Source organism: Streptopelia decaocto (genome assembly GCF_964273445.1).
Source record: "Streptopelia decaocto genome assembly, chromosome: 1".
Taxonomy (NCBI): domain Eukaryota; kingdom Metazoa; phylum Chordata; class Aves; order Columbiformes; family Columbidae; genus Streptopelia; species Streptopelia decaocto.
In genome coordinates this window covers 1,287,978-1,307,047 of record NC_138663.1, presented here as the reverse complement: position 1 = coordinate 1,307,047, position 19,070 = coordinate 1,287,978, and the positions used below count along the sequence as shown (strand labels likewise).

The 19,070-nt window shown below is 64.5% G+C and overlaps 2 protein-coding genes across 2 annotated transcripts; both read left to right on the top strand.

Moving 5' to 3' along the window:
- Positions 1–765: 765 nt before the first annotated feature.
- PRRT4 (proline rich transmembrane protein 4) lies at positions 766–3,325 on the top strand (the record flags this gene model as incomplete). Its single annotated transcript, XM_082071846.1, has 2 exons — positions 766–769; positions 909–3,325. The coding sequence occupies 2 exons, from the start codon at positions 766–768 to the stop codon at positions 3,323–3,325; spliced, it is 2,421 nt and encodes an 806-aa protein (XP_081927972.1).
- Positions 3,326–5,368: 2,043 nt separating this feature from the next.
- RBM28 (RNA binding motif protein 28) lies at positions 5,369–17,005 on the top strand. Its single transcript, XM_082057308.1, has 18 exons — positions 5,369–5,551; positions 7,512–7,676; positions 7,756–7,844; positions 7,937–8,012; positions 9,636–9,728; positions 9,809–9,880; positions 10,000–10,227; positions 11,183–11,270; positions 11,398–11,507; positions 11,596–11,669; positions 11,942–12,077; positions 12,160–12,224; positions 12,332–12,484; positions 13,752–13,886; positions 14,841–14,915; positions 15,005–15,273; positions 16,294–16,384; positions 16,638–17,005. Exons 1-18 carry the CDS (start codon positions 5,392–5,394, stop codon positions 16,761–16,763), a joined length of 2,205 nt encoding a protein of 734 aa, XP_081913434.1. The 5' UTR covers positions 5,369–5,391; the 3' UTR covers positions 16,764–17,005.
- Positions 17,006–19,070: the final 2,065 nt, after the last annotated feature.

Genomic DNA, 19,070 nt, shown 5'->3' with positions numbered 1-19,070 from the left:
ACATCGCCATTGACCTGAGCGCGGGGCTGGAGCCCGAAGCGGGGGGGGGGGCAGCGGGGGGTTCTGTGCCCCCCCCCACCCTCCTGCGGGGCCCCCCCCGCCCCCCCCTGTCCCTCCTCCCCGGCATCGCGGAGCTGATCGAGCAAATTGGCACCGCCGGTGAGTGAGCGGAGGGGGGGGGGGGGCGGGGGGGGGCCCCCATGCTGAGAGACCCCCCCCATGTGTGTGTCCCCCCCTCCCAGGGTTCCTGGTGCCCCCCCGGGTCGATAACGGGACCCAGGAGCTGGAGTTGGGGGGCAGCGGCGCGGAGCCAGGTGAGGGGGGGCGGCACCCCCAGAATAACGGGGTGGGGGGGGGTCCTGGAGGGTGGGTCCTGACACCCCTGTAATAAGCGGGGGGGTTCTGGGGAGGAGTGGCTTCTGGAAGGGGGAGGCGGTCCCGACACCCCCATAATGGATAGTGTGAGTCCTGGAGGGGGGGTCCTAACAAGGCGGAGGGGGGGTTCTGGGGGGGGAATGGGTCCTGACACCCCCATAATGGCCGGGGGGGGGTCACGGGGAGGGAGGCTCCCGGGGAGGGGGGGTCTTGACACCCCCAAAATGGCCAGAGTGGTCCCTGGGATGGGGGGGACCTGGAGGGGAAGCCCTGACACCCCCAAAATGGTTGTGGGGTTGGGCTGGAGAATGGGGGTCCTGGGGAGGGGGGGCCCCGACACCCCCATAATGGGCGGGGGAGGTCCTGGGGGGGCGGCCCTGATACCCCAAAATGGGTGGGGGGTCCTGGAGAGAGGGGGAGCCTGAGCGGGGAGGGGGGTTGCATGACACCCCCTTATGGTGGGTTGGAGGGCTGGGGGGATGTGGGGGGGTGCACGTGGGGGGGGGGTCACACTCCGCCCCCCACCCCCACAGATCCCCCCTCCGGCCACGAACCCTCCCGGGGGGGGGTCGCCCCCCCGCCCGCCGCCGCCTCCGCCTGCACCCCCGGATCCACCTGCACTTCGGGGGGGCCGGACCCGCGCGGGGCGGGGGGGTCGGACCCCCCCCCTTTTCCGTGGCCCCCCCACCTCGTGTCCCTGGGCACCAGCTGGGCCGCGGCCGCCGCGGCTTGGGGTCCCGCGTGGGCCGCGCACGTCTACGGCGCCGCCGCCCTCTTCGCTTTCCTGGCCTTACTGGGAGCGCTGGTTTTACTGGGGGGGCGGCGCCCCCCCACGGCCCGCGTGCTGGGGGGGCTGCTGGCGGCGGCGGGGGCCGCTCGCGCCTTCCCCCTTTTTTACGACCCCTACGAGCGGGGGGGCCGCCTGCCCGCCCCCGCCGCCCGCCTGCTGTTCGAGCTGCCCTTCCCCTGCCTGGGCTGGGGGCTGGCGCTGGGGCCCCCCCTTTTGGGCCCCCCCCCGCGCTGCCCGGCCTCCCCCGTGGCGGTTCTGGGGGTGCTGCACGCGGGGGGGGTGCTGGGGGCCGTGCTGGGGGGGGGCGCGCTGCCCCGCTGGCCGTGGCTGCTCCTGGTGCCGCGGGGGCTCTTTGTCACCTTGGTGGTGGCTCTGGCCATCGGGGGGGTCACCCGCTGCCCCCGCGCCAAGGGGGGGGCGGGGCGGGCCGGCAGGAGGGCGGCGCTGGGGGTGGCGGGGGTGGGGGCGCTGGCCAGCGCTGGGTTGCAGGTTTTCGGGGTGCTGCAGGGCTTGGGGTGGGGGGGGACGCCCCCCCCGGGGCCCTGGGGGTGGTGGGGGCTGCAGTTGGGGTGTCGCGTTGCCGAGGTCACCGTGGGGCTCCCCCTCGCCGCGCTGGCGCTGGCGGCGCCCCCCCCGTCCCAGCGGGACCCCCCCGGGGATCCCCCTAACGGCTGCGCCCGCCGCGGGGGGAGCGAAGTGGCGGCGCTGAGCGGGGGACCCCACGATGGCACCGATGGCGACGGGGACCCCACGGCCGGTTACCGGCCCCCCTCGCCCATCGACCTGCGGCGCAGCATCGCCGAGGCACTGGGGGGGGGACGCGGCATCTTCCGTGGGGACACCGGGAGCGGGGACACCGGGAACGGGGACACCGCCACCAGGATCGGTGGCATCGGCACAACCGGCATCTTCCGCGGGGACACGGGGGTCGGCACAACCAGCATCGGGGACGCCGAGATCGGCACAAACGGCATCGGTGACACCGGGATCGGTGGCATCGGCACAACCGGCACCGGTGGCATCAGCACAACCGGCACCCGTGGCATCGGCACCGGCGGCATCGGCACAACCGGCACCGGCGGCATCGGCACAACCGGCACGGGTGGCATCAGCACCGGCGGCATCGGCACAGCCGGCACCGGTGGCATCGGCACAACCGGCATCAATGACAGCGGTACCGGGATCGGTGGCGCCGACACAAGCGCGACGCGGGGTCTCGGTACCGCCGGTACAGCGGCGGTCGGCACAACCAGCGCAACGGTGGTCGGCACAACCGATACACTGAGTCCTGGCACACCGGGGGTCGGCACAACCAGCGTCACGGGGCTCGGTGTCACCGGCACGGCGGGGATCGGCAAAACCGGCACACGGGGTCCCGGCACAACCACCTCACCGAGTGTCGGCGCGACCGGAGCATCAGGGTTTGGCACAACCGGCACATCCAGGATCGGCACCACCAGCTCACCGGGTCCCGGCACCACCAGCTCACCGGGTCCCGGCACCACCAGCTCACCGGGTCCTGGCACCACCAGCTCACCGGGTCCCGGCACCACCAGCTCACCGGGGCTCAGCACCACCAGCTCACCGGGTCCTGGCACCACCAGCTCACCGGGTCCCGGCACCACCAGCTCACCGGGGCTCAGCACCACCAGCTCACCGGGTCCTGGCACCACCAGCTCACCGGGTCCCGGCACTACCAGAACGGCAGGTTCTGGCACAACCAGCTCACCGGGTCCCGGCACAACCGGCACATCCGAGCTCGGCACAACCAGCCCGGCAGCTCCCGGCACCACCGACTCCCCGGGTCCCGCCACCCCCGCCCCACCGAATCGCGGCCGCCCCGCCTCCCCGGGGCCCGCCCCCCCGGGGTCCCCCCCGTTTCCGCATCGCGCCACGTCCCGCGCGGGGGGGTCCCCGCTGTCCCCAGGGGGTGGTCGCAGCCCCTCTCCGCAGGGACTGTCCCGGGGGGGTCCGGTGGCGGTGCCAAAGCGCAGCCCCCCCCCGGCACTGCGGCCGTCCCACAGCTGGACGGAGGGGGGCGGCCCCCGGGCCCCCCCGGACCCCCAACCCCGCGGGGGGGCTGTTCCTGCTGTCTCCGAGCCCCCCGGTGACACCGGCACCGACCGCCGCAGCCTGGGCAGCGACACCATTGACTTGTAGGGTGTCCCACACAGACCCCCCCCGCGGATGCTGTGGGGCCAGCGCTGTCCGGGGGGGCAATGGAGAGACACCCCCCCCGGCCTCTGGGACCCCGGCTCATACCTGGCCAGGGACCCCCCAAATGGGGATACCCAGGGGAGCCCCCCCCGATCCCTGCTGTGCTCTGGAGACCCCCCACACTCCCCAGCCCCCCCTCGGCTGCCCCCTCAGCTCCTGGGGACCCCCAAATATGGGTGAGAACTTGGGACGCTCCCGGATACCTCCCCGGTCCCTGAGACCCCCCAAGTGCTGGTGACAACCTGAGGATCCCCCCAGTCACCCCCCAGGTCCCCGAGACCCCTAAATACGGGTGACAACCTGCCCCCCCCCCTCAACCACGCCCAGCTCGTGGAGACCCCTAAATATGGGTGGGAAATTTGGGACCCCCCAGCCACCCCTCTGCTCCTGAAGACCCCCCAAATATGGGTGAGAACTTGGAGGAACCCCTCCCCAGACACCTCCCAGGTCGCTGAGACCCCCAAATATGGGTGACAAGCTGGGGACCCCCTCGGTCACCCCCCAGGTCTCTGAGACGCCTAAATACGAGTGACAACCTGCCCCTCCCCAGCGACCCCCAGCTCCTGGAGACCCCAAATATGGGTGAGAACTTGGGGACCCCCCCCCGGTAACCCCCCAGGGCCTCAAGACCCCAAATACGGGTGACAACCTGTGACCCCCGTCCGTGAGACCCCCAAGTGCTGACGATAATGTGGGGAACCCCCACAGTCACCCCCCAGGTCTCTGATACCACAAATATGGGTGACAACCTGTGCCCCCCCCGCCATGGCCCGGGGAACCCCCAGCCCCACATCACTGCCCCCCCCCACCATGTGAGCCCCCCAAACCCGCCTTGTGCCTCAGGGCCCCCCCGAGCCCCCTCCCCCCGTGTACCCAATAAAGTGCCACATGTGAAGGGTGTGAGTGTGACCCCGCGGGACCTCCCCGGGCCCCCCCAAATCACACCGCGCTCCGCCCCCCTGTGCCCGCCCCCCAGGGGCACCCCCCAGGCAGGAGAACCCCCCATGGCACCCAGGAGGGACCCTGCACCCCCCGTTGGGACCCCCGAGCCACCTTGACCCCCACAGCCCCTGGGACGGGACCCACAAACACCCCAAGCCCCCACATCCCATAGAATGGGACCCCCGAGCTCCCCCCAACCCCAATGCCCTTGTCCTGGGACCCTGAGCACCCCTGATCCCCCGCATCCCATATAATTGGACCCCCAAACCCCGCTGTCCCCCACATCCCATAGGATGGGACCCCCAAACCCCCCTGTCCCCGCATCCCATAGGATGGGACCCCCAAACCTCTCTGTCCCCCACATCCCATAGGATGGGACCCCCAAACCCCCCTGCCCCCCACATCGCATAGGATGGGACCCCCAAACCTCTCTGTCCCCCACATCCCATAGGATGGGACCCCCAAACTGCGCCCAACCCCAGTGCTCCTGATCTGGGCCCCCCAAACCCCCCTTTCCCCACTGCCCCGAGCTGGGACCCCCAAAGCCCCCCGGTCCCCCACATCCCATAGGATGGGACCCCTAACCCCCCCCAACCCTCCACATCCCCTAGGATGGAACCCCTAACCCCCTGACCCCCACATCCCATAGGATGGGACTCCTAACCCCCCCAACCCCCCACATCCCATAGGATGGGACCCTTAACACCCCCCGAACCACCCACATCTCATAGAATGGGACTCCCAACCCCCCCCAAACCCCCCCATCTCATAGGATGGGACCCCCGACCCCCCCCCAAGCCCCTCATATCCCATACAATGGGACCCCCGAGCCCCCCCCCAACCCCAATGCCCCTGTCCTGGGACTCCCAAGTCCCCCCGACCCCCCACCCCACCCGCACACAGAACCCCAAACTCCCCCTGTTCCCCACCCCCCTAACCCGGGACCCCCATCTGCCCCGTCCCCCCCGCAATTCCCCGCCGCGCCGCCAGGTGTCGCCCTCCCCCGCGCCCCCCGCCGTGCGGCGCTCTCTCCGTTCCCGGCAGCCCCCGCGCGGCGCGGTGCCAAGATGGCGGCGGGCGGTGCGGCTCCCGGTCCCGCTCCCGGTCCCGGTGCGGGCCGCACGGTGCTGGTGCGGGGCCTGCCCGCCTCCGCCACCGCCGCCGACCTCGAGAGCCTCTTCGGCCGCATCGGGCCCCTCCGCCGCTGCTTCGTGGTCACCGAGAAGGGTGTGCGAGGGCGGGACGGGGCCTGGGAGCGGGGCTGGGGGGGTGAGGGGGCCTGGGGCGGGGGGCTGAGGAGATTTGGGGGGGCTGAGGAGATTTGGGGGGGCTGGCCGGGTCATGGGAGCGGGCTCTGGGGGGGCTTAGGGAATCTAAAGGGGTTTGGGGGGCTCAGGGGTCTGTGGAGACTGAGGGGTCCTGGGGGTGCGACCTGAGGGGATCTGGGGGGGCTGATGGATTTGGGGGAGATGAGTGGGTCTGAGGGGGGGGCTCAGAGGGTCTGGGGGCTTCAGGGGTCTGGGACTGGGGTCTGGGGGGGCTCAGGGAATTTTGGGGGGCTGAGGAGGCCTGGGAGGGTGCTCAGGGGTCTGGGGAGACTGAGAGGTCCTGGGGCTGGGACCTGAGGGGATCTGGGGGGCTGCTGAGGGATTTGGGGGAGCTGAGGGGATCTGGGGGCTGCTGAGGGATTTGGGGGAGCTGAGGGGATCTGGGGGGCTGCTGAGGGATTTGGGGGAGCTGAGGGGATCTGGGGGCTGCTGAGGGATTTGGGGGAGCTGAGGGGATCTGGGGGGCTGCTGAGGGATTTGGGGGAGCTGAGGGCATCTGGGGGGCTGCTGAGGGATTTGGGGGAGCTGAGGGTATCTGGGGGGCTGCTGAGGGATTTGGGGGAGCTGAGGGGATCTGGGGGGCTGCTGAGGGATTTGGGGGAGCTGAGGGGATCTGGGGGGCTGCTGAGGGATTTGGGGGAGCTGAGGGGATCTGGGGGGCTGCTGAGGGATTTGGGGGAGCTGAGGGGATCTGGGGGCTGCTGAGGGATTTGGGGAACCTGAGCGGGTCTGGGGGGCTGCTGAGGGATTTGGGGGAGCTGAGCGGGTCTGGGGGTTTCAGGGAGTTTGGGATCGGGGTCTGGGGGGCTCAGAGGGCTGGGGGGGGCTGGGACTGGTGTCTGAGAGCATCTGAGGGGGCTCAGGGGTCTGGGAGCGGAGTTTGGGGGGGCTCAGGGAGCTGGGGGCAGGTGAAGGGTCTCAGGGGGCCTGGGACCAGGGTGTTGGGGAGTTTGGGGATCTGGGGGGGTCCGGGGGGCTCAGGTGGTCTGGGACTGGGGGTTGAGGGGCTGAAGGGGTCTGTGGGAACTGAGCGGGTTTGAGGCCAGGGTCTGGGGGGACTCAGGGAATCTTGGGGGGCTGAGGGGGTTTGGGGAGACTGAGGGGTCCTGGGACTGGGACCTGAGGGGATCTGGGGGGCGCTGATGGATTTGGGCGAGCTGAGCGGGTCTGGAGGGGGCTCAGAAGGTCTGGGGGGGTTCAGGGGTTTGGGACCGGAGTTTGGGGAGGCTGATGGGGCCTAGGACTGGGGTCTGGGGGCACTGAGAGGGTCTGGGGGTCTCAGGAGGTTTGGGGAGACTGAGGGGTCCTGGAGGGGGCAGGTAGGGTCTGGGATCTGGGGGGCCTTAGGGAGTCTGGAACTGGGGACAGGGGGGGCACTCAGGGAGTTTGGGGGGCTCAGGGGGTCTGGGACCAGGGTCTAGGGGGATGGAAGGGCCTGGAAGCAGGGATGGGGGGGTCTCAAGGCATTTGGGGGGGGGCTGATGTGGTTTCAGATAGGGGGCTGAGTGGGGGGCGCTGGGGTCCAGGGGGGCTCAGGGGGGCTAAGGGGATGTGGGGGGTCTGAGGGCCCTGGGACAGGGATCGGGGGGGGCTGGGGTGTGGTGGGGGAGCGAGGGGGTCTGGGATGGGGGGGACGGATCTATGGGGGTGTGGGGTGCCTGGAGCTGGGGGTGCGAGGATTGGGGGATCAGGGATGTGCGAGCTGGGGGGGCTGGGGTGCAGGGTGATGGGGTCAGGAGAGCCTGTTATGGGGGCGGGGGGGGCAGAGGCAGGAAGACCCTTGGGGAGACAGTGACAGCTGAGGAGGGGGCACGTGGCAGGGGATAGGACCTCACTGCCCCCGCTTTGCCCCCCCCCAGGCACCAGGACCTGTCGCGGCTTCGGCTACGTCACCTTCTCGCTGGGGGGGGACGCCCAGCGCGCCCTGCGGGAGCCCCCCAGCCTCGCCGGCCGCCCCCTCAGCGTCACCCCCGCCCGGCAGCGGCCCCGCGGCGCGGACAAGAAACCACCGGAGGACGAGGAGGGTGAGCTGGGGGGGGCTCTGCCCTCAGGGACTGTCCCCAGGGCCGTGCTGTCCCCAACCCCTGCCTCTCCCCCCGCCAGGTGCCCCCCCCGCAGCCCCCCCGGCGCCAAGGAAGCCCCGAGCCCCCTCCCGCAAAGCCCGGCTCATCGTGCGCAACCTCAGCTTCCAGGTATTGGCGGGGGGGTCCCGCTGCCCCCCAAACTGCTGTGACCCTGGTGGGGGAACCCTGCGTCCCCCCCTCACCCCACTGTCCCCCCGCAGTGCTCCGAGGACGACCTGAGGTCCCTTTTCTCGCCCTTCGGCACCATCCTGGAGGTGAACATCCCCAAAAAAACGGGTGAGCTGAGCGCCCCCAAACCCTCTGGGGACTTTTTTTGGGGGGGGACACACGAGGGGGTGGGGGGGGAGGGGGCAGCCACAGCCATTAAGTGGAAACCGTTAATGCAATTATGTTGGTGCAAAACTAATTGTTGAAGGAATCAGGCAATATTCAAAATATTCGCTATATTCACCCGATTTCTCCCCAACCAGCTGCGGCTTCTTGGAGCGTCCCGACTGTTTTTTGGGGGGAAAACGCTTTCCCAGGGTTCAGTGAATCCCAAAACATCAATTTTGGCGCTACGGGAATAAATAAATATCGTTTTTCTTGACAAAAATGTGTGGCGGTTTTAGCGCTTCCTGTTTTGATTAATTAAAGGAGTTTGAGCGAGTTATAACGAGCTAAAATCCACGGTACGGAACCGCAATTGGTTTTGCACCAACAATTTGCTTTAGGAAGAGGAAAAATGGATGATGTGTGACAAAAGTGACAAGCAAAGGGGCCCTGGAGGGGGCCCCAAGTGACCCCAGGCGGGGGGGCCCTTGAATGTCCCTTCTGGCCCCAAATATTTGGGGATTTTGTGATTTTAGTGGTTGATTTTGTGATGATTTTTATTTTAAGGTGGATTTTGTGATGATTTTTTTAAGGTGGATTTTGTGATTTCTCTTTTTAAGGTGGGTTTTGTGATTAATTTTATTTTAAGGTGGATTTTGTGATTAAATTTTTTTAAGGTGGATTTTTGATTTCTCTTTTTAAGGTGGATTTTGTGATTAATTTTTTTTAAGGTGGATTTTGTGATGATTTTTATTTTAAGGTGGATTTTGTGATTTATTTTAAGGTGGATTTTGTGATTTTTTTTCTTTTTAAGGTGGATTTTGTGATTAATTTTATTTTAAGGTAGATTTTGTGATTTTTATTTTTAAGGTGGATTTTGTGATTTATTTTAAGGTGGATTTTGTGATTTTTAAGGTGGATTTTGTGATTTCTGGGGTTGATTGAATGGCTTTTGTGGCTGACTTTCTGGTTTTTAGGCTGGATTTTGTGACTGCTTGATTTGGGGATTTTTACGTTTGGTTTTGTGGGTTTTAAGGTGGATTGTGTGATTTTTTAAGGTGGATGTTGTGGTTTTTTAAGGTGGATTTTGTGATTTTCGGGGATTAATTTTCTGTTTTTTTTGTTTTAAGGTAGATTTAGTGATTTTTTTTGTGATTTTTTTAAGGTGGATTTTGTGGGGTTTTTTAAAGTGGATTTTGTGTTTTTTTAAGGTGGAATTTGTGGTTTTTTAAGGTGGAATTTGTGATTTTTTTTTTTAAGGTGGAATTCATGATTTTTACCGCTGATTTTGTGATTTTTGGGGGTTGATTTTCTGATTTTTTTTTAAGGTGGATTTTCTGAATTTTTTTTTTAAGGTGGATTTTCTGAATTTTTTTTTTAAGGTGGATTTTCTGAATTTTTTTTTTAAGGTGGATTTTCTGATTTTATTTTTAAGGTGGATTTTGTAATTTTTTTAAGGTGGATTTTGTGGTTTTTATGGCTGATTTTTTGTGATTCTTTTGTGGTGGATCTTGTGATTTTTAAGGTGGATTTCGTGATTTCTAACACAGTTTGTGGTTGATTTTGGTGCTCTCGGTGTGTTTGCAGACGGGAAGATGCGGGGCTTCGCCTTCGTGCAGTTCCAGAAGGTTCTGGAAGCGGCCAAAGCGCTGCGGGGAATGAACATGAGGGACATCAAAGGTCTGTGTGTCCCCACTGTGTCCCCAAGGGTGTCACCAGGGATGCGGTGACACTGACACCGTGTCCCTTTGTCCCCGCAGGGCGGCCGGTGGCCGTGGACTGGGCAGTGGCCAAGGACAAGTACCAGGCGACGCGGGGTGGCCCGTGTCACGGTGAGGGGACATGGGGACATTTTAGGGGGGGTGACCCCCAGTTCTGGGCAAGGGGGTGGCGGGGGGGGGCACTGGGGGTGATTGTCACCTGTTGTCATTGTGTTTGTGTCACTGTGCAGGGGACAAAGAGGGGAAAGGGGGGGGTGAGGAGGAGGAAGAAGAGGAGGAGGAAGAAGAAGAAGAGGAAGAAAAAGAAAAGGATGAAGAGGAAGAGAAAGAGGAAGAAGAGGAGGAGGAAGAGGATGAGGAAGTAGGTGGTGATGATGACAGCGAGCAGGAGGAGGAGGAAGATGAAGATGAAGATGAAGAGGAAGAAGAGGATGAGGAAGAGGATGAGGAGGAGAAAGGTTTGTTCTCTGAGATGTGGGGGGGGCTCCCTGGAGGTCTTGGGGGGGTTTCCTGGGCGACTTGGAGGTTTTCCTGGCGTCTGGGGGGTTTCCTGGGGGTCTTGGGGGGGACGTTCCTGGGGTCTGGGGGGATTTCTTGGGTGGTTTCTGGGGTCTGGGGGGATTTCCTGGGATCTGGGAGGGTGGGGGGTGCATTTCCTGGGATCTGAGGGGGGGTTCCCCTAGGATGGGGGGGCCTGGGAAGTTTCCCTGGGGTTTTGGGGGGATTGTCTGGGGGGCTCTTGAGGGGCTCCTCTTGGGTCAGGGGGGCTCCCCTTGGGTCCGGGGGTGTCTGGGGGGGGGCTCTTCTGGGGTTACAGGGGGCCTGGGGGACTTCTTTGGGGTCAGGGGGCATGTGGGGGGCTCCCCTGAAGTCTTGAGGGCAATTCCTTGGGTCAGGGGGGGCTCCCCTGGAGTCAGGGGGAGGCTGAGGGGTCTCAGGGGCTCCTCTGGGATGGATGGGGGGGGGTGGGGTCCTCTTGGGTCTGGGGGAGTTTCCCTTTGGTTTGGGGAGGTATCCCCTGGGGTCTGGGGGAACTTCCCTGGGATGGGGGGGTCTCATCTGTGGTCTGGGGGGTTACATTTGGTCTGGGGGGGTTCCCTGGGATGTGGGGAGGTCTCATCTGTAGTCTGGGGGGGTTACATTGGGTCTGGGGGGAGGTCTCATCTGTAGTCTGGGAGGGTTACATTTGGTCTGGGGGGGTTCCCTGTGATGTGGGGAGGTCTCATCTGTAGTCTGGGGGGGTTACATTGGGTCTGGGGGGGGTTCCCTGGGATGGGAGGGGCTCATCTGTGGCCTAGGGGGGCTTTTCCCTTGGGTTTGGGGGCTCCATGGGGTCTTGGGGGGATTTCTGGGGGGGCTCCCTTGGGTCTGGGGGTGCTCTTGTCCCCCCATTCCAGCCCCTGCCTCTTTCAGGGGGGGCTGCACCCCAGAAGAGGCGGCTGGGGGGGGCTCGGCAGCCGCCCCCCTCGGACGTGGGTGAGGGCAGAACTGTCTTCATCCGGTGAGTGCTGGGCCAAGGGGGGCACAGCGGGCCCCCCCCCTTTGCCGTGCTGCTGTATCCGGGCCCAGGGAGGAGGGGACTCCACCTACGCCCCCTCCCCAAGCTGTGTGTCCCCCCCCAAATTCAGGAATCTCTCCTTTGAGACGGAGGAGGAGGCTCTGGGGGAGACGCTGCAGCAATTCGGGGACCTCAAATACGTCCGGCTCGTCCTGCACCCCGACACCGAGCGCCCCAAAGGTGCCCTGCGGCGGGGGGGACACACATTTGGGGGACACAAACCCCTTCTTGTCCCTGACCCCCCCTGTGTTGTGTCCCCCCCCTCCAGGTTGTGCCTTTGCCCAGTTCCTGACGCAAGAAGCTGCCCAGAAATGCGTGCAGGCTGCGCAGGAGGATGGGGAGGTGAGTTCTGGGGCTTGGAGGGGACATGAGGGACCCCTCGGGGATTAGAGGTGGCATAGGAGACTCCCCCAGGGGTGGGGGGACACAAGGGACCCCCCCTGGGGCAACCAGAGCCCCTGCTGGGGGTATGGGGACAGTCCCTACCATGGGTTTAGGGGGTGCCAGTGGGGTTGTCCCCCTCTCTGGGGTCACCCCAACTCTCGGCGACCCTCTGTGGGGTGGGGAGTGCGGTCACAGGTGCCCCCTCTACCCCGCTGTACCCCAATTTTCAGGGGGGGGGTCTGCGGCTGGACGGGCGGCAGCTGCGCATCGACCCGGCCGTGAGCCGCGAAGAGGCACAAAAGCTCCGTGGGCAGCAGCCGAAGAAGCCCACGGGGACCCGAAACCTCTACCTGGCGCGTGAAGGCCGTGAGTGTCACCCTTGGGGGGGTCCCTTGTGTCCCCCCACCCCCCCAAACTCCCCATTTCACCCCAATTTCCCCCCCCGCAGTGATCCGTGCCGGCACCAAGGCAGCGGAGGGCGTGAGTGACGCCGACATGGCCAAGCGAGCGCGGGTGAGAGTGACAAACACCGGGCATGGGGGGGCTGTGACAGCTTGGTGACAACATGCCCCCTGCCGGGGGGGTCAGAGCCCCCTCCCTCACATCCCAGTTCCCCCCAGTTTGAGGAGCTGAAGCACCAGAAGCTGCGAGACCAGAACATCTTCGTGTCCCCCACCCGGCTGTGCGTGCACAACCTGCCCAAGGCCGTGGACAGTGTGCGGCTGCGGAGCCTCCTGCTGCGCCTGCTCGGCAGGGACACGCGTGTCACCGAGGTGGGTGACACCCCCGCCGCCCCTTGGGTGTCCCCCGTGTCCCCCCTGTGCTCCATGTCCCCTCCGTGGGGGTGTTGAGCAGGTGGGTGTCCTCATCTGGGGAGGGTTTTGGGGTGTGAAGGGGGTGGGTGTCCCCTCTGTGTCGCTCTAGTGTCACCCTGTGTTACTTTAGTGTCCCCTCTGGGGTGAGTTTGGGGGTGCAGAGCAGGTGAGCATCCCCGCTGTGTCCCCCATGTCCCTCTGTGTCCCTCCTGGGGTGGATTTTGGGGGTACAGAGGAGGTGGGTGTCCCCATCTGGTCATGATTTTGGGGTGTGAAGGGGGTGGGTGTCCCCTCTGTGTCACTGTAGTGTCCCCCTTGTGTCCCCTCTGGGGTGGATTCTGGGGGTGCAGAGAAGGGGGGTGTCCCCCACTGTGTCCTTGTCTGTGTCCCCTCAGGGATGGGTTTGGGGGTGCAGAGAAGGTGACTATCCCCATCTGTGTCCCCTCAGTGTCCCCATGTGCTCTGTGTCCCCTCTGGGGTGGGTTTGGGGTTAACTAGGGGTGCACAGGAGGTGGGTCTGTGTCCCCCCACACTGTCCCCTTGTGTCTCCTTTGGGGGTGACTGGGGGTGCAAAGGACATAGGTGTCCCCCACTGTGTCCTTGCCTGTGTCCCTCCCATGTCCTTCTGTGTCCCCTCGGGGAGGGTTTGGGGGTGACTAGGGATGCAGAGGAGGTGGGTGCCCCCTGCTCTGTCCCCTCCCTGTGTCCCCCCTCCATGCCCTGTGTCCCCTCGGGGGTGGTTTGTGGGTGCAGAGAAGCTCGGTGTCCCTCTTGTGTCCCCTCTGGGCTGGGTTTTGGGATGAGTGGGGGTGCAGTGGGGGATGGGTGTTACACCCCCAAATTGTCTCCTCTTCCAGGGTCCCCCTGTGCTCTGTGTCCCCTCTGGGGTGGGTTTTGGGGTGCAGAGGAGGTGGGTGTCCCCTTATGTCCCCCCGTGTCCCCCTGTGTCTGCTCTGGGGTGGGTTTTGGGGTACGGAGGAGAGGGTGGTGTGTGAGGGGATTGTCCCCCCTGTGTCCCCACTGGGATGGATTTTGGGGTGCAGAAGGGGGTGTCCTATGCTGAGGTGCAGTGGGGGGGTCCTGGTGGCTCAGGGTCCCCCCCAGTGCCAGGTGATGTGGGAGCAGCAGGGCCAGGGACAATTTTGGGGGTACAGCTGCTGGCACTGGGGGGATCCCGCTGTCCCTGGGGGGGTGGCAGTGGCTCAGCGGCGTGGTGTCCCCCCAGTGCCGGGTGATGCGGGAGCAGCGGGGCCAGGGCCACTCTTTGGGGTTCGCCTTCGTGGGATTCGGGGCGCACGAGCAGGCGCTGGCCGCGCTGCGCAGCCTCAACAACAACCCCCACATCTTCGGGCCAAACAAGGTGGGTGCTGGGGGGTGGGGGGTGGGACCCCCCCAGTGGGGCAGGGGGCTGGTGTGTCCCCCCCCAACCTTGGCCCTCCCGCCTTGTCTCCCTTGTTCCGCCTCTGGTTCCCCTTGCCATGTCCCCCTCCTTGTCCCCCTTCATCCCCCCGCTTGTCCCCGCTTTGTCCTCTTCATCACCCTCTTTCTGTGTCCCCCCTTTTTCTGTGTCCCCCACTTTCCTTTGTCTCCCTGCTTTGTCTCCCCTCTTGTCCCCACCTTGTCCCCTTCTTTCTGTGTCCCCTGCTTTGTCCCCATCTCCCCTTTCCTGTGCGCCCCCCCGCCTTTCCTGTGTCCCTCTCTTGGCCTTCTTTTGTCCCCCCTTGTTCTGTGTACCCCCTTTTTGTGTCCCCCCCTTTCCTTTGTCTCCCTCCTTTATCTCCCTACTTTCTCCCCTCTTGTCCCCCCCCGTCCCCTTCTTTCTGTGTCCCCTGCTTTGTCTCCATCTCCCCTTTGCTGTGCCCCCCCCTTTCCTGTGTCCCCCTCTTGTCCCTCCTTTGTCCCCTGTTTTGTGTCCCCGCTTTTCCTGTGTCCCCCCCTTGTCCCTGCCATTGTCCCCCTCATCCCCTTCTTTCTGTGCCCCCCATTATATCTGTCTGCCCCCCCTTTCCAGTGCCCCCCTTCCCCACACTCCCCCTCTGTGGGATCCTGGGGGGTCTCCCCACGCCCCCTCCCACCCTCCACCTTGTCTCTAGCACCTTCTGGGTCCCCCACTGTGGCCCCCCCCAGCCCCAGGGTCTCCCCATCACCCCATTTTTCTCCTGGGGTGCTCCTGGGGGTATTGAGGGGCTGGACCCCCCCCCCCAGGGCACCTCCTGGACTGATGGGGGGCTGCCACACCCAGGGCACCTCCTGGTGTTTTGGGGGGGCTCCCCCCATTCCCAGGACCCCCCCGACTCATTCCCCCCACTCCCAGAGGCCCATAGTGGAGTTCTCACTGGAGGATCGGCGCAAGCTGAAGCTTAAGGAGCAGCGAGCCCAGCGCAGCCTGGTAGGACCCTGACACCCCCGTGTGTCCCCCCGGCCCCTTTGTCACCCCCCTTGTCCCCCCCCCTCGCAAACCATCCCCCACTCACGCAGCTCAAGCTGAAAGCGAAGGCATCAGAGAAGGAACCAACCAAACCATCAGGACCCCCTAAAAAACATAAAGCAAGGACGAAACCCCCCGCCAAAGGCTCCGAGGGGTCCCCCCAGGCTGGGGGTGCCCCGGGGCGGGCCCAGGGCGCCCCCCAAGCCGTGCCCTGGGGGGGGTTCCGCGTGGAGGCGCCGGGGCAGCGGGTGCAGCTGCCGGATGGGAGCAGCCGCAGGAAGGTGCTGGCGCTGCCCTCGCACCGTGGGCCCAAGATCAGGTATTTTGGGGGGGGGCACCCAATTTTGACACCACCCTCAGGGTGCTCCCCCACCCCGGGGTGCCAGTGATTTGGGGGGAGCATCTCTGGGTTGTCCCTTCCCTCCCTGGGGGTGTAATGGATGGGATGTGTGTCAATTTGGGGTGTATGGGGGGCAGATCTGGGGTGCTGGGTGACACCCATGGGAGTCCTTGGCACATCTGGGCACCCACGGGCATCACTGTCACCCATGGGCATCGCTGTCACCCACAGGCACATCTGGGCACTCATGGTTATCCTGGGTACTCACAGACACATCTGGGCACCCATGGGTGTCTTTATCACCCCTGGGCACCCACAGGCGTCACTGTCACTCTTGGGCACATCTGGACACACACAGGCCCATCCGGGCACCCATGGTAGTCTCTGGCACCCATGGGCACATCTGGGCATGCACAGGTGTCCCTGTGTCCCCTGGGCACATCTGGGCAGCCATAGACACATCTGAGCATCCATGGGCAACCTTTCCACCTTTGTGCACATCTGGGCACCCACAGGCACAGTGACAGATTGGGACATCCACAGGCATCCCTGTCACCCATGACCACATCTGGGCACTCATGGGTATCCCTGGCACTCGAGCACATCTGGCCACCCATCGGTGCCCTTGTCATCCCTGGGCACATCTGGGCACCCATCGGTGTCCCTGGCACCAGCAGGCAGATCTGGGCGTGCATGGGTGTCGTTGTCACCCTCGGGCACATCTGGCCATCCAGGGTGACACATCTGGGCAGCCACAGGCACCCATGTCACCCACAGACACATCTGGGGACGCCCAGGTGTTTTTGTCACCCATGGGCACATCTGGGCATCCCTGGGTGTCCTTGTCACCCACAAACACATTTGGGGACTCATTGGTGTCCCTGTCACCCACTTGAACATCTGGGGACCCATTGGCGTCCCTGTCACCTGTGGGCACATCAGGGCACCCCTGGGTGTCCCTGTCACCCACGGGTGCCCCTCTGCTCCCCCTCCCCCCAGGAAACGCGACAAGGGGAAGGTGAAGCCCCCCCCACCCAAACAACCCAAGGCCAAGCGGCGCAAGGAGAAGCGCAAGGCGCCCCCCACCCAGGTAAGGACCCCCCCACCCAGGTAAGGACCCCCCCACCCAGGTAAGGACCCCCCACCCCCACAGGGACATGGGCGCTCATGCCCCCCCCCCCCATTTTGGGCTCAGATCCCCCTAGTGGAGGGGGGAGTGCTCTCCCCTTGCACACAACCATCACCTGGGGGTGAATCTCCCCATATTCCCCATCTTGTACCCCCCCCAAAGCCCCCAGTTTGGGTGGGGGGACCCCCGAACCTCCCCGCATTGTCTCGCACAGGCGCGGCGGCGGGGGGGCCCCGGGGGGGCCGAGGCGCGATTCAGCGAGCTGGTGGAGCGATACAAGAGGAAAATCCTGGGCAGCGACCCCCCCACGGCAAAGAGGAGTAAATGGTTCGAGAGCTGAGACCCCCCACCCTGACCCCCACCCTTGGGGGCTGGTTCTTTTTGGGGGTTCATTGGCCTCAAATCCCCTCGGAGGGGGGGGCGGGGCAAGCGCTGGGTCTACCCTTGTGCCCCCCCACCGGGTTTTGGGAGCCTTGTGGTTGTGGGGTGGAGAGGGGGGACCCCCTGTTCCCCCCCCACACCTTGTCAGAGAGGGGGTGCTGTAAAAATAGAGGAATATTTTGTAATAAAATGCTATTTTGGAGGGAAAATCATCCTGGTGTCACCTACAGGTCCTGGGGACCCCCAGCCCCCCTCCCAAAAGAACTTGGGGACCCCTGAGACCCCACCCCCCGGGTCCCCCGGTCCCTCAGCCAAGGGGGTCTCTGAGCGCCCCCCCCACCTCTTGGATCCCTGAGCCCCCCAACTTGGGGACACCTGAGCCCCCCTCAATTCCTGGGACCCCCAAGCTGCTGCCCCCTGGGGTGCCTGAGCCCCCCCTACTCCCGGGGTCCCCTGAGCACCCCCCTCTCCCCCCCAAATTCTCAAGGACCCTTGGGACCCCTAAGCACCCCCCTCTGATTCCTTGGGACACCTGAGCCCCTCCTCCCATTCCTCTGGACCCCCAACTTCCCCCCCCCAATTCCTGAGGTCACTTGGGAGCACCCAGTCCTAGACCCCTGGGGTCCCCTGAGCCCCGCCCCCGCCCTTCTTGGGGACCCCTGTGTGTCCCCCAGGCTGGGTGGTCATGATTTGGGGTGCCCTGGGGTGAAGGAAAGGGGGTGCTGGGGGTGGGGGGAGATGAAAGGGGGGGCAGAGCATCCCTGTGGCCTGGGGTGTCCTGGGGTTGGTGGCCACACCGGTGACATCATGGCGTAAGTGACGTGCAGGGGGGGACATGGGGACCGCCCTACCCCCAAAACAGGGTGTCCCCGCAGTGATGGGGGACTCGGGTGGTGACAGGGGACACACGGTGACACACATGTGGTGACACACACATGCGTCCCTATGGTTCCCGGGGACAGCGAGTTGGCTCCGTGTTTTGTCCCCTATCTGTCCCCATCCGTGTCCCCCTCCCTGTCCCCTGCTTCGTCCCCCTCTTCCTGTCCCCATCCTTGTCCCCCTGTCCCCGTTCCTGTTCTCACCTCTGTCCCCCATCCTTGTCCTTCTTCCCATCCCCCTTCCTGTCCTCCCCTTTGTCACCCCCCTTTGTCCCCCATCCTTGTCCCCATCCCTGTCCCCCCCTCCCAGTCCCCATCCCTATCTCCATCCTTGTCCCCCCTCCCAGTCCACATCCCTGTCCCCCTGTCCCGTTTCCTGTCCCCATCCTTGTCCCCTCTCTCTGTCCCCACCTTTGTTCCCCATCCTTGTCCCACCATCCTTGTCCCCATCCCTGTCCCCCCCTCCCAGTCCCCCCATCCCTGTCCCCTTTCCTTGTCCCCATCCCTGTCCCCCATCCCTATCCCCATCCTTGTCCCCTTTCCTTGTCCCCCTCCCAGTCCCCCTGTTCCTGTCCCCACCTTTGTTCCCCATCCTTGTCCCTTTCCCCTCCCTTTCACCCCCTTTTGTCCCCCATCCCTGTCCCCCTGTCCCATTTCCTGTCCCCCTGTCCCATTTCCTGTCCCCATCTTTGTCCCCCCATCCTTGTCACCCCATCCCTGTCCCCCCTCCTAGTCCCCATCCATGTCCCCCATCCCTATCCCCCATCCTTGTCCCCCTCCCAGTCCCCCATCCCTGTCCCCTCTCCCTGTCCCCACCTTTGTTCCCCATCCTTGTCCCTTTCCCCTCCCTGTCACCCCCTTTTGTCCCCCATCCCTGTCCCTGTGTCCCCCCCTTCAGCCGGAGGTATCGGGGTCACCCCAGGCCGGGAGGTGACCTGGGGGTGGGGGGTGACCGGGGGGGGGGTGGCAAAACCACGAAGCCACCGACAGCCTCGTAAACCCGCGCGGAGCCACCGGGGCCTGACTCACCCGTGTCCCCACCCGCCCTGTGTCCCCAGGGTCCCCTGTCCCCGGCGGGGTGGGGGGTGACATCCCCTCCTTTGGGGGTCCCCGCTCCAGCTGGGGGCGGGACACCCCGTCCCCTTTATATTTCTATACTGTAGAGATTAAACATTGGGGGTTGATTCACACCCCCCGACCTTGGGGACACATTTCACCCCCCAGCTCCTTGGGGACACCAGTGGCAGTGACAGTGACACCAGCCTGGGGGGGGGAGGGAGGGGGGGCTGCTGGAAAAGGGGCTTTATTGAAAATTAATGGGGGAGAGGGAAACATACATAGTGAAGAATAATAATAGTGATAGCGGGTGTAATAATAACAGTAACAAT